This window comes from Anastrepha ludens, chromosome 2, assembly GCF_028408465.1.
Source record: "Anastrepha ludens isolate Willacy chromosome 2, idAnaLude1.1, whole genome shotgun sequence".
Lineage (NCBI taxonomy): Eukaryota > Metazoa > Arthropoda > Insecta > Diptera > Tephritidae > Anastrepha > Anastrepha ludens.
Genome location: NC_071498.1, coordinates 114,604,588 through 114,617,416, shown reverse-complemented (window position 1 = coordinate 114,617,416; position 12,829 = coordinate 114,604,588). Strand labels below are relative to the sequence as shown.

General features: G+C 32.8%; 1 protein-coding gene across 16 annotated transcripts in view; it reads left to right on the top strand.

The window, feature by feature from the left end:
* LOC128855138 (heterogeneous nuclear ribonucleoprotein R) overlaps positions 1 to 12,829 on the top strand; it is a 110,801-nt gene that overhangs the window by 82,292 nt on the left and 15,680 nt on the right. For 4 of the 16 annotated variants that reach the window (XM_054089803.1, XM_054089804.1, XM_054089805.1 and 1 more), the window contains exons 7-12: positions 552 to 680; positions 771 to 911; positions 1,015 to 1,121; positions 1,730 to 1,857; positions 5,365 to 5,606; positions 9,758 to 10,001. In XM_054089803.1, the coding sequence (XP_053945778.1) occupies positions 552 to 680; positions 771 to 911; positions 1,015 to 1,121; positions 1,730 to 1,857; positions 5,365 to 5,606; positions 9,758 to 10,001 (991 nt within the window). The remainder of the gene's footprint in view (positions 1 to 551; positions 681 to 770; positions 912 to 1,014; positions 1,122 to 1,729; positions 1,858 to 5,364; positions 5,607 to 9,757; positions 10,002 to 12,829) is intronic. The other 12 variants (XM_054089819.1, XM_054089808.1, XM_054089818.1 and 9 more) reach the window with 8 other exon arrangements.

Here is a 12,829-nt window from a genome sequence, read left to right as displayed (position 1 = left end):
ATATTGTGTTTTAACCCACTTGTCTGGAATTTGATATCCCAAAGAGTTGGTAGCCATTTTAAAAATCACTTAAACTGAGGGTTCCTATTGAAATGCCAAACACTCGACCATTTTGTGTGGTGACGAAATATTCACCAAACCGTGTTCCGTATCTCACTCGATCTCCTTCGTTTATTCTGAATGACTTGTTGCTGCGATGTTATCGATGTTATATTTTTGTCAATTGCAAACGATCAAAGCAATAACAAAAGTATGCTTAACAAGTTGTGAGCAGCCATTTGCGTTGGTTAGCTTTTTTACGTAGTAACTACGCACGAATAAAACCATACGCAGGTTCGTTGACTTTCAATTACAAATGTTGTAAAGACGATTTGTTGCGTTGACCATTTTCGAATTAATTATTATTATTATTATTTATTAGGGAAATAATATTGCACTAACATTTTTAACACACTGGCTGCATTGGCCTTCGGTGTTACGAATGAATTATTATTATTTTATTAATTATTATTATTATATTAAAATGATTACTAATTGTTTCATTTGTTTAGGTTTGGGGATGTGATATCATTGTCGACTGGGCTGATCCGCAAGAGGAACCAGACGAGCAAACAATGTCAAAGGTGAAGGTCTTGTACGTGAGAAATCTGACACAAGATGTTAGTGAGGAGAAATTAAAGGTAATTTTAGCTATTTTCATTACATAAAAACATGAACAAAATTTTAATAATTAACCATTTTTATTCCACCCACGCACCACATTACTTTAGGAGCAATTCGAGCAATATGGCAAAGTTGAGCGCGTTAAGAAAATCAAAGACTATGCATTCGTGCATTTTGAGGATCGTGATAGCGCCGTGATTGCAATGCGCGGCCTCAATGGCAAAGAGATCGGCGCTTCTAATATTGAGGTAAGTGCACACATATTTTTAACGCTGCACTTTTATAAAGCAGAAACAAACATACCTAAATACGTACATATTACATGATACACTACACATTGCGCATTTTCAGGTATCGCTTGCCAAACCACCATCAGACAAGAAGAAGAAGGAGGAAATCCTACGTGCACGCGAACGTCGCATGATGCAAATGATGCAAGGACGTCCCGGTCTTGTCGGGTAAGTACTGCCTTCCAGCTATTTGGCATGCTACAACAAAAATTACCTACATACATACATCATATGTATATACACTAATGATTCCCTACATTGGCGTGTCAAAATTCAAAAATAAGAAAATTTCCCAAAAACAAAAAAAAATATACTAACCCATTGTGAAAACCTACAACACATAACCTTTGCACATCGGCTTTATGCTGCCAGTTTGCCAGCGGCAGCTTCGGATTCAAAAACGAAATTCACTACCACCAGTACGGGTGGTTTGTACACGTAATTTTTTTCATTAGTAATGAACAATTTTTTAATTAATTTTATATTCTCTTTCTTATTTCTTTCTCTCTCTCTCTCTCACACACTCTCTCATCGCACTCAATTACCTCAAACAAATTTTTGTGCTTTTGTGCTTGTTCCCATATGAATACGTATGACAAAACAACACAACAACATTACAAAAATAAATAAAAAAACGAACCGAAACCGAAACCGAAAAATACAAACAAAATAACAAATAATGAAAAATATAACTTGCATTGGCGCGCGACCGCCGCCCGTTGTTCCCAATGTTTGTGTGTGTGTGTGTTCGTTTGTAAATTTGTAACTCACACTAGCTATGAACAATTATCTCCATACAGAAACTTGTCGCCTACACATCCCAACATGATGTCTTTAACTGCGCCCATGCGCCTGCCTGGTGGTCCACGAATACCGCTGCGCGCACCAATTCCACGCGATTACGGTAAGTCACATTGCGTTTTTTATCACAATTAAAGCTATTTATCTTAGCGTAAATACGTACATATCTAATAAAAATAAATATGTACTTTTTTGGATGGTTTATATTATATACTTAACTATTATGTATTATTTACTATTAGAAATTACATACATATATTGAGTTTCTTCTTCAAAAACATAAAAAAATTATATACATCACGAAAAAAAAATTATAAATATCACAAAAGCCAATTGTCAAAAGACACTTGAAAAAAAAAAAAATAATACGCTGAATGGTGTAAAATTAGATTTGCAGTTGACATACACAATTTTCTATTGTACTTACATAACAACCCATTTACCGATTGGAAAAGTTTTGAAGCAAGCGTAAAACGCAAGTGTAATGCAGAAGTAATCGTAGCAATATACTCGTATTTCGCTAGGCAAAGTAAACTGTACGAAGTATTTAAATCACCAACTGTGATTGCCACTACAATGCCGGTAGAACTACATTTGGCATAGAACATACGTACATACATACGTATATGCGTAGCTATAAAATTTGATAAAATAACTTAATTGACTTTCGATCATCAAATCCTGAATCTTACTAAAAAAAACTTATATTTTGTTGCAAGTTTTATTTTTTTAAATGGATTCTGAAATTACAGCTGGGATTAATTAGTTGCTATAAAACTCATTAATGTACTGTTTGACTGTTGAAAATTGTCAAGTTGATTTAAGTTGTTTTATCAAAAGTTCACAGCTATTTATATAGATATGTATGTATGTGGGTGAAAAACTAAATAAAATTTTACATTGAACAACTCTATTCTAATTTACAACTAAAATAGGTTTTATATAGTTTTATAATTTTGTCGAATTTTTTACTTTAATTGTCTCCAAATTAATTATTAGTTTTTTTTTTTTTTTATTTTAAGTTACTACTAACAATTAACCACCACTTCCTCTATTTCCTTCTAGTATTTTATTGTTTGTCTACCCCCTTTTCCTTTTTGTTCAACGCCAACTCGATTCCCAGCTTTTGCAAATAGCTTTTAAGTCCACCGAAATCTATCATTTTTTCCATAAATTCTCACAAAATCGTTTCCTCATATTACATACATATATATTTCTTTATCAAAGCAAAATAGCAACGAAATTGCGTAAACTTAGAGCTTCTTCTGTAATCGGTGTGTTATCAATAGTATAACTGTAAAACTTGTGTTATCAAAATTAATGTTGCACTTACGTTTTTATTGATTCACTTAAATTTCCAAAATTTTGAAGCAACTAAAACGTGTTGGTTTGTTGTTTTTTTTTTCTTTCTCATCAACTCTATGTGTATTTATTTGTGTTTTAATAGTCAGACTGCATGTTTTTGGTGTTCTTTCTTACTACTGCTACTCTTTTGTAACCACTGCATAAATTTGTTTTTATTCCATTTTATATAATAATACAATATACCTTAAATACATAAAATGTTCTTTCTATCCAACGTAAACTCAAACAGAACTCAACAAAGCAAACAGTAACTAAATATTCGAATTCAATGTTTAGTAATTTTAGTAATACATTTATTTTTACTACATAAATGTTGCAAATGCCTCTACGTATAGTGAATTTTAAGCACCCTGTATACTATTTGATGTTCTAACAGCGGTAAGTAATTAGTTTTGCCAACATAACCAACTTTCTATGCATTGGCGTACGCTTCACACAAAAAACGTTGCCGAAACAAGTGAGCGTTACATGAATGAGAAAAAAAGCAAAAACCTAAAACAAAAAAAAAAGAATTAAAAATAACAGAAAAATCACGGGCCCTTATCAAAATGGAATAAAAACAAAATGGGTTCACAACAAATTAACGAAATTTATTAGATTAACAAACGCTAATCGAAAATAGCAACTATTAAAATATCCCTAACACACATATTATATACTACACTCATCTATTCCCCACCCAAATAAGTAGTTCATAGAACCACACAGCCTCAAAAATTATATCTGCAAATCCTTGAAGCAAGAAAAGCGTTCCTAAGCAAACAAAGCGATGTCTGCCCAAAATCGGTTGGCATAAAAATTTACTGTACATACATATGTACATATTTGGATATATACTCGTTTATCCTATAACACACCGTACGAATCTGTATTTGTTGTTTCTATATGTGTATATGGCAACAATACGCGTCTCAGTGATCTCACCTCATTCAATGCTCTGTACCTCATCACTTCTTATATGAGCGGGCTGAGGCGCAATAACACTCTCACAGCTCAATGCTCTCATGATTTGTAACTGTAGCACACTAGAGTTTGTTTTAGTTTTGAGTATTTATTTATTTTTTATTAAAACTTTAAGTAGTTAGCTTTATACTATTTTTGATAAAAAACAGGTTTGGAAAAACGTGGTATCTGAGCAAACTTTGTAGCAATGGCTTTCTGATTTGATAGCAATTTCTGGTAGAATATTAATTAATTAATTAATTAAGAGACACGGTTGCATTCTCAGTGGTGACGAGAACAAACCCTCCCTACAAACATTGGCTTAGATGGTATTTCATTAAAATGGCAATAACAACAATGGAGCAGACAAATCTGGTCAACGGCCGATGAACAAAGTTGTTATATCAACAGAACTATATAATGGAGTGCGTTTCAGATTAAAATTTCCAGATTCAAGTTTAGAAGGTTCCGATAGCTTAAACTCGATTGCTAATTCTCATATGCGCTGGCTACTTTTTAATATGCTGCGTTAAGAACACAATGCATGCCGATGTTTAAGAGTTGAGTTAAGCAACGTATATGTATACATAGCCAGAATTACTGTTAGAAGTATGTAACTGAAGGAATTAAAAGCTGTTAATAAAAATCTAAGTTTAATAGGCATAAAATTATCCATTTTGTAGAAAAAACTGCGTGCATTACAAATGTGAAAGAAGAAAAAGCATGTCGATATGTTTGCGCTAGCGTATTCTTATCAAGGCAAATCTATTAAAGTTAGTATCGGTAAATCAGCAGATTTTTCTTTTTCTTTCGCCGTGTTCATGTGGCGGTCAGCCCAGAATGTAACAAAGCAAATTCACTCTTTGTTTCCTACTTTGCCAATACTTTGACAATTAAACGTACAAAAAATTGTTGCTGATCTAGTGCCACCACCTTTAATAAATGCACCTTGATTCTTATCATTTTTAAATTTTCGCTCTTTTTGCATTTCAAATATCTGCGAAAGAGTTTATCGCATACCAGAAATACATTTTACTTCTATTCAATGGAATTTTTTAAGTTCAATATAATCAGAGTAGATGTTTAGTAGACGTTTAGCATAGACATTCGTGTTATTTTCTGCTAGCACAAAGAAAGGCTATTGCTATAAAAGTTTGTTTGCTCATACTTGCAAACAAATATATACACAACTAGTATATTGAATTTAAAATTTTTCTAAATTAATCCATAATTTATTTCTTAATTTAATTTGTTGTTTTTGTAATTTTCGAAATTTGGCCAATATTTTTTAATAATTTTTTAGAAGAAAAAGTTGAAAGAAGCACGAAAAGAATACCACAGCAAAATTTTTCCCAATTTATAGATTATGATTACGACTTTTATGGTTATTCGGATTATCGTGGCGGCTACAATGAATCCTATTACGACGAATTTTATCACACCTATGATGGAGAATACTTCTTTGATTATCCACCGAGCGGTGTAACACCATTGCAAACTGGTGGAGCCGCTGGTGGACTGCAGAGAACAGCCAGAAACAATGTGGTGGGTCTTGCATTCTTCTAATACTACTTACTACTACTACTACTACTTACTACTACTACTACTACTACTACATTTTACTGCTACTGCTGTTAATATATACTGTTCCTTCTATACTACATAGCAGACTATTTTTGTACAACTCCTACTACTCCCACATCTGCCATAACCACAATTTTTACACTTTACAATTTTGAAAACTGTTTGGTATTTAAAAAGACCGCAACAGTATCCATTTCCTGTATTCGCTTGAAGCTTTTTATAAGTAGTTAAAGCGAGTCATTAACTGAAATGCTCCTGTTCGTGTATACAACTAGTGGTGGTGATATTTTATTTTCCTTTTTCAAAATTTTTGTATGTTGAAGCGCTAGTAGTGTTAAAACGTTTTTATATTTTATGATAAAAATTTCAAATTTTCTTTTCATGCTTTTAATTATATTATAATTTTCTTTGCTTTTTGGCTTATACAAAATTAAAAAAAAAAAATCAAAACACACGCAGACGTATAATGACAAAGTCACACTCGATCACAATTCTAATATTACCAACAACTGCAACGACAGCGGGAAGACATCATCAAAAACTTCAAAACTGCCACTACCAGGCATCAAAATTTTGGCCTCACTCATGCTTTCAGGGATACCTTTTTGAAACTTCGTCTAGCAACAATACATCATCTAACATTTTTTGTTTGATTTTAATTTAAAAATAAAAAAATAACAGCTTTGTTGTTAACCTGTGAGTGTTAACCCTAATATGCACCCATCCACAAATATTTAGTAAAATAAGAAACTAAACAATCCGTCGTAGACACAAATTCACATCCACTCTAGCAAACATATTTACTGAAATTTTGTGTTTCTACTGAACTTTAAATTACTAAAATATTTATTTTTTGTTAATTAACATCAAATACTTCAACACCTTTAACTTTAAAATGCTACTTATTTGTTAATTTTAATTTTTACATTTCTAGTCAAAGTGATTTTTTGTTTTTATGAAATTAGAGAGCTTTTTTTTTAGTTTATGCTATTTGCTTTGTTTATTTATTTAATAGAAAAAACCCTTTTAAGCTTATCATTTTTATGCCAAGTCGCTAAAACTGTTGGTCCTGGTTATGTCGAAGTTAATAATGGCGAAAGTGGTAATAATTCATGAAAACTTAGGTTTTTTTATTCCAAAAACATTGCCAACCCATACAGGTACCTGTTTGCAGCAGCAACGCATAAAGATGATTTAATTTAAGTTTATAAAGCTTAATATAAAAAATTTGAGCTGAATGAAGTGTGCTAGTAAAGACAAGTATTTTTCATAGCTTAAATCTACATTGAAATTAAAGGAGCCGTTTACATGTTGGTGTGTCATTTAATGTCACGATAAGCCTTTTGGAGGACACCTTTTGTATTGTACTACACATTTTTTCCATAACCCTCACTTACGGGAGGCCCTCTGGCATTAGTCAGCCCCTTTAGACACAATTAAGTGAGATATGCCGCTTAGACGCCATTCTGTACCACGAATTTCTCAGCATGATTCGCTGCTTAAAAGTGGTGGGCAGCTCTTATTCGCGTTGATTTTCGTTATTCTGAAAACAGTAACGAGTTTAATGCATTAATATATGCCTATAACATACTTCTTTTCCGACCCAGATATGATGTTCAAAATATCCTAAGTTCCGCTTAGATCGATGCTCAATACATATCTGAAAGCTCTCCACTCTTTACAGCTCCTCATCCAAACCAATTGCCCTCATTACACTCAAGATAGAGCTGAGTTGAATTGAGCGTCTTCTTCTGGCTGCAGTTGACCGAGATATCTCAACCTTCTCTGCGCTACAGCGCTGCATTCAGGGATAAGGCGCATTGTAGTCTCCGGGGATTGGTCACGGAAACGCCAAGAGTCAATGGACCTTATCGCGATCATGTGCAGATGACTACGCAGTCTGCCGTGAGCTGTGAGAATGCCTGTGAGCATTCTGCGTTTATCTTTGGGCAGGATTATTAGTTTTTTACACCTCTTTTGGTTGCACCCTTCCAGTAATGATTACGCCTGGCGTAGCCTCATAGCCTTAGCTCTTCACTCCTCAGCTTCTTCTTGATGGTGTGTTCTCCCATAGCAAGGAAGGACTCAGGTTCTATTGATGGCGCGGCTGCAGCCTCTCTAGATATGTTTCAGAAAAAAGTTTAGCATTCCATTCCCCATTCGGAGAATGTGTCGTACCGTCATACCTTGGATAACTTTTCAGGAATCATTTGCTTACAGTGTCTGATGGTATTAAATAGTTGTTTCACTTAAATTTACGATTGCTCCTTTACATTCAAGTGTAGGTTTAATGCGGAAAATACTTGTTATCTCATATATTTTAATTTGCTTTTTGTTAACGACTTATTTCTCACCATATTTGATAAGTGCTCACCGCTGCCCACTAACCTAAGCTAACTAACCTTAAGCTTATTGATTTCATTTAACTACCATTAATGCATAAACATATTTAATATTGGCATAAGTTAGAAAAAAAATGTGATTGTAATATGGCCTCGTATAAATCGCTTTTAGTATTTAACACTGAAACATTTTCTTTAGTTCGAAATTTTACAATAATCAACTCAAAATTATTGTTAGTACTAAAATTGAAAATCAAAAAAAAAATCAAAAAAATGTGTCAATCGCAAATTTCGTTAAGATTCTTGCAAAAATCAAACGCCAAATTACATTGAAAATTAATTCCGCAAAAACAGGAAACATTTGTGAGAACACTGCAATTAACTTAGTTGCCCTGATTGCAATAAAAGTTAAATGCAGGCAAGCAAAAATGGGGAAATTATGTTTTATGTAAGTTTTACTCATACATACATACTATACATATGTGCATACATTTATTTCGAAAATACAATAGTTGATTTTAAGCCTAAATATAAGTGCATTTATTCAGCAAATATTATTTTTGTTGAAGTTAGTGACTTTAAAAGCCACAACGCAGACAAGTCTACGAAATTTTCATAAATAATCACGGAACAAAAAAATGTTATAAAGATTTGGCAATACATAGAGACTTCCTAGAATTCAATACAAGTTTTCCAAGTACAAATTGTGTCGCTTTGAATTTGGAATTATTACGTTTAAGCTTTTATACTTTTCACAAGTTTTTATGAAAACATTAATTTTTATTATAATTATTCATATTAATTGATTTTTAAACATAAAGATCTAACGCGTTAATTTCGATTTTTTTCTTTTCTTTCTTTTTCTTTTTTATGTTTCGGTAAAAACCAAATATATCATCTTAAAAAAATTATATATATGTTCGTCAAATCACAAAAACCAAATACAAAACAAAACTTACCAATCACAACCACAAATATGAATGAAAAAAACTCCAAACCAAACGCGCAAAATAAATGCGATACTTTAAATCTGTGTCCAAAACCATTTATTTTGGAATGAAATCATTTTGACAACACCTATAATTTTTTTTTAAATTACCCTTTTCATATTTCTTTTCCAATCTTACTAAACAAAACAAATTTTTTTTGTCAACATTTGAACCGAAACCATCAAATATGTGCCGGAAAATATTTGAAAAATTCCCCAAAAATTTCGAAACATTGGAAACCACCCAACAACCGTACTCGGGAAACCAAAAACCGAATAATCTTTATCGAAAACCATTTACTAAAAACGTATATCGTAAACCATTGCATTATTGTCCAAAAACCAATAATTGAATTGTTAAATTTTGGCTACTACCCTTGGCGATTCATGTATATAAAATTTATGTAATTTATATGTGTACATTAATATTCGTTCGAACCAATTGACAACGGCCACAATCAACCAATCGAACCCATCGAACCACCAACCAACCGAAACAACCAACCGACCAATCAACCAACTTGTGTCAATGCGCAAACGAATTAATTTTTTTTTCTATTAAATCTGACGAAATCCGTGAAACCCGAAAAAACCGAATAATCAACTCCACACGATTGCACACATAAAACAAAAACACACATACACCCATACACCCATACACGAATACACGCACATACACGCACATACAATTACACTGTGAAAATCACAACAACTGAAACCACCAAAAAAAACAACAATCACAACCACTACAACGACAACTACAACTACAACAACACCAACAGGGGGTTGGTCGTGGACGTGGAATCACGGCCACGCGTGGCCGAGCCGTTGGGCTCCGTGGCAACATCAACCGTCAGGGGGCCCCTCAAGCGGCGGCGGCGGTGGTGGCGGCGGCGGCGGTGGCAGTTCAGCGGGGGGCCACCGCTCAGGGGGCTCAGGCAGCAACCGGGGGGGTCCGTGGGGTGGGACAAATGCGTCCCAGCGCTCGTGGCACCCAGCACGCCAAGCCGCTACAAAATTTACCAGGTGAGAAATTCATTTCAACCAAATTTATTACAAGAAAAAAGTAAATAAATAAATAGTGCATCAACAACATTTAAAACAACAAAAACAACAACAATACAGCAACCAGTGTGTAAGCTTAATGTATAACAGTATCATTTAAAATACAGAAAGAAAAAACAAAAAACAAAACTACCAATTTACATACATAAAAACTGGCTAATTAGAATTAGTTAAATGCAGTTAATCAATTTGATATACGTACATACCTATACATACATACGTTAATTAATACATGCTACACACTTACAAGCATAAAAAATCATAGAGATGTAATTTATGTAACTATTAATAATTACTGTACTGTTTAAACGGATTTTCTTTATATCAAATACACACACACATACATAAATACACATGCCCATGCGCGCATACATACAACCACAATTTAACAATGTTCGATGCATACAGATAAACGTACTGTTAAGTTAGTAGAAGTTCCTTAGAAATGTGCTACGACGACTACTACTTTTAAGTACTTTTATTATAATGTTGTTTTTGTGCTAGCGGTATATACTTTTCTACAACTTTTTACTATATAAATACATATAAATACTTTTTATTGTTAATTAATTAGTTTAAACGTTAACCGTTATCGTAATTATTACCATGTACTGTTTCAAGAGTAAACACAACAACAACAACTACATACATGCATACAAAATTGAATGTGATTTATCATCCTAATGCTTTCACACGCTTGCGAATTCCATTGTATTGAATTCACCAAATTTTCGAAAACGCGCGTATGTATGTATGTATGTAGTTTCAAGTGTCAACACCTGGTTGGTTTTTGCTCTTTGTGTGCACACACACATACACACACACTGTTTTTCTCTTTGATACGACTCTCTTAAGTTTGAATACTTTGATCATATGTTGCTGTATGATTTGTGTAAATCTTTTTGGTTGTCAACGTAATTTTAATAAATTAAAATATTGTAGTTGAAATTTTCTTTATATACTGCAAATTGTAATTATTTTTATGCGTACTCTTAGTCCTTTGCATTAATTACTACTTGACATTAATTACTTGATAAACGATTATGAATAAATAATTTGTTGTTCTAATAATAACACACATTAATTTTATTAAGGAAAATATTGTATTTTGTTCGCATTTTGTAAGAAATAAAAAAAAACGAATAAATATGAGACTTGCTCTCTCGCACTCGAACTACTAAGTGTGTTGTGCTCTCTTTCTCTTAACTCAGTAGTTTTACTAATTAATTTTTTAATATTTTTTTTTGTTTTTTTTTTTTTGCTCATGCTGTTTTTCTTTATTTCTGGGCAAAAAAGAAGTAATGCCCCTGGCATTAGCAACAACGGGCTTCGAAAAGAAAAGTGTGATTTTTCTTTTCGCTTTTTTTCTTTTTGCTCCATTTTGTTTTATTTCGTTGTTTTCTTCAAGCCCTTCACGTGATTCGTGTTTAAAGGTTATAATGGATTGTTGGTTGGGTATAGCGCGAAATTTGTATGCGTTACGCATTTGGCGGCTTTTCCAGTGTTTTTCAAATTTTACACTGTCATTTAAAGGTACACACGGGAGTGAAATTTTCTGCCTAGTTAACTGCCAAGCTTTAAGTGCATACAAATGTGTCTATGCTGTTTTCCTCTATACTCTTGCAAATATTTTATACTCTGCATGCCATTAGTAAATTTGTATATGTATGTGCATATATTTTGTTAGTAAACTATTAGTTTCCTTCATGCCCGTCATTGGTGTGCCTGAAAAATTCACGAAAAATACATATCATTTTGTATGTGTCTTGACAGTTTTAAAACACTGGCGCATATATATACATATTAAACAAATTTAAGCGACCCAACCAAGCCACCTACATGCATACATACCTGTATACTTTCATTTAATCGTAATTTTTATTTGTCTAATTTTTCCTTTTAATTTTGTGCGGAACGCAACAATGAATCGATTAGTATTTAATAGAGTAAAGGAGGTCATAGGAAATGTTCTAAACATACATACATGCAAAAACCTATTAGAAACTTCGCGCCCATTTAAGCATTATACTTTTAATAGTTAATCAATTTTTTTATTAAAAGCCACAAGTTATATTAAATACATATATGTATGTACTTATTTTTAGCACATATAAGTTCAAAACTATATATATCTGTGTTTCAATGTATGAATACATGCAAACAAAAAATAAAAAATCGGTTTCCAAAAAATAAAACAAATTCGAAACAATCAACAAAAACAAAGAGACGAAAATCAAACAATCAAAAATACAACGACCCGGCATACAGTTTTTACGGTTATTAGTTAAAAATCCAAAACAGTTTAACGGCAATCTTAACTCTGTTATGGTAAACCAAAAGACAAAAATCAAACAAATTCAAACCAAACACCGTACAAAATTCCTGTTTCTCCAACTGACGTGTATATATAATTTTTTTAAGATTCGATATTTGTTTTGTATTGATTCGAAATATTTCTGACATACTAATCATAACATTAAATGCATATCTGTTGCGATAACAACACACCAGTCGTTTTTCGATAGGATTTTAGCGAGAAGCGACTGGTGATTTCTTAGCTGTTGAATGTTTTTTTAAAGGCTTCAACTCCATATCAACTCTACACCAGGGATTCAGTGCTCCACACATGTAAAGAGCGTAGAAAGTAAAACAAACACACCCATGACATCAAAGTGACTTGTGTACTGATAACAAAATGTGGGCCAATAGAAACTAGGCTAAGAATTGCTGCAAAACCTAATGTAAATTATTTAGTATAAGGTGGCGCAAAATTAATCAACCATTGTTGC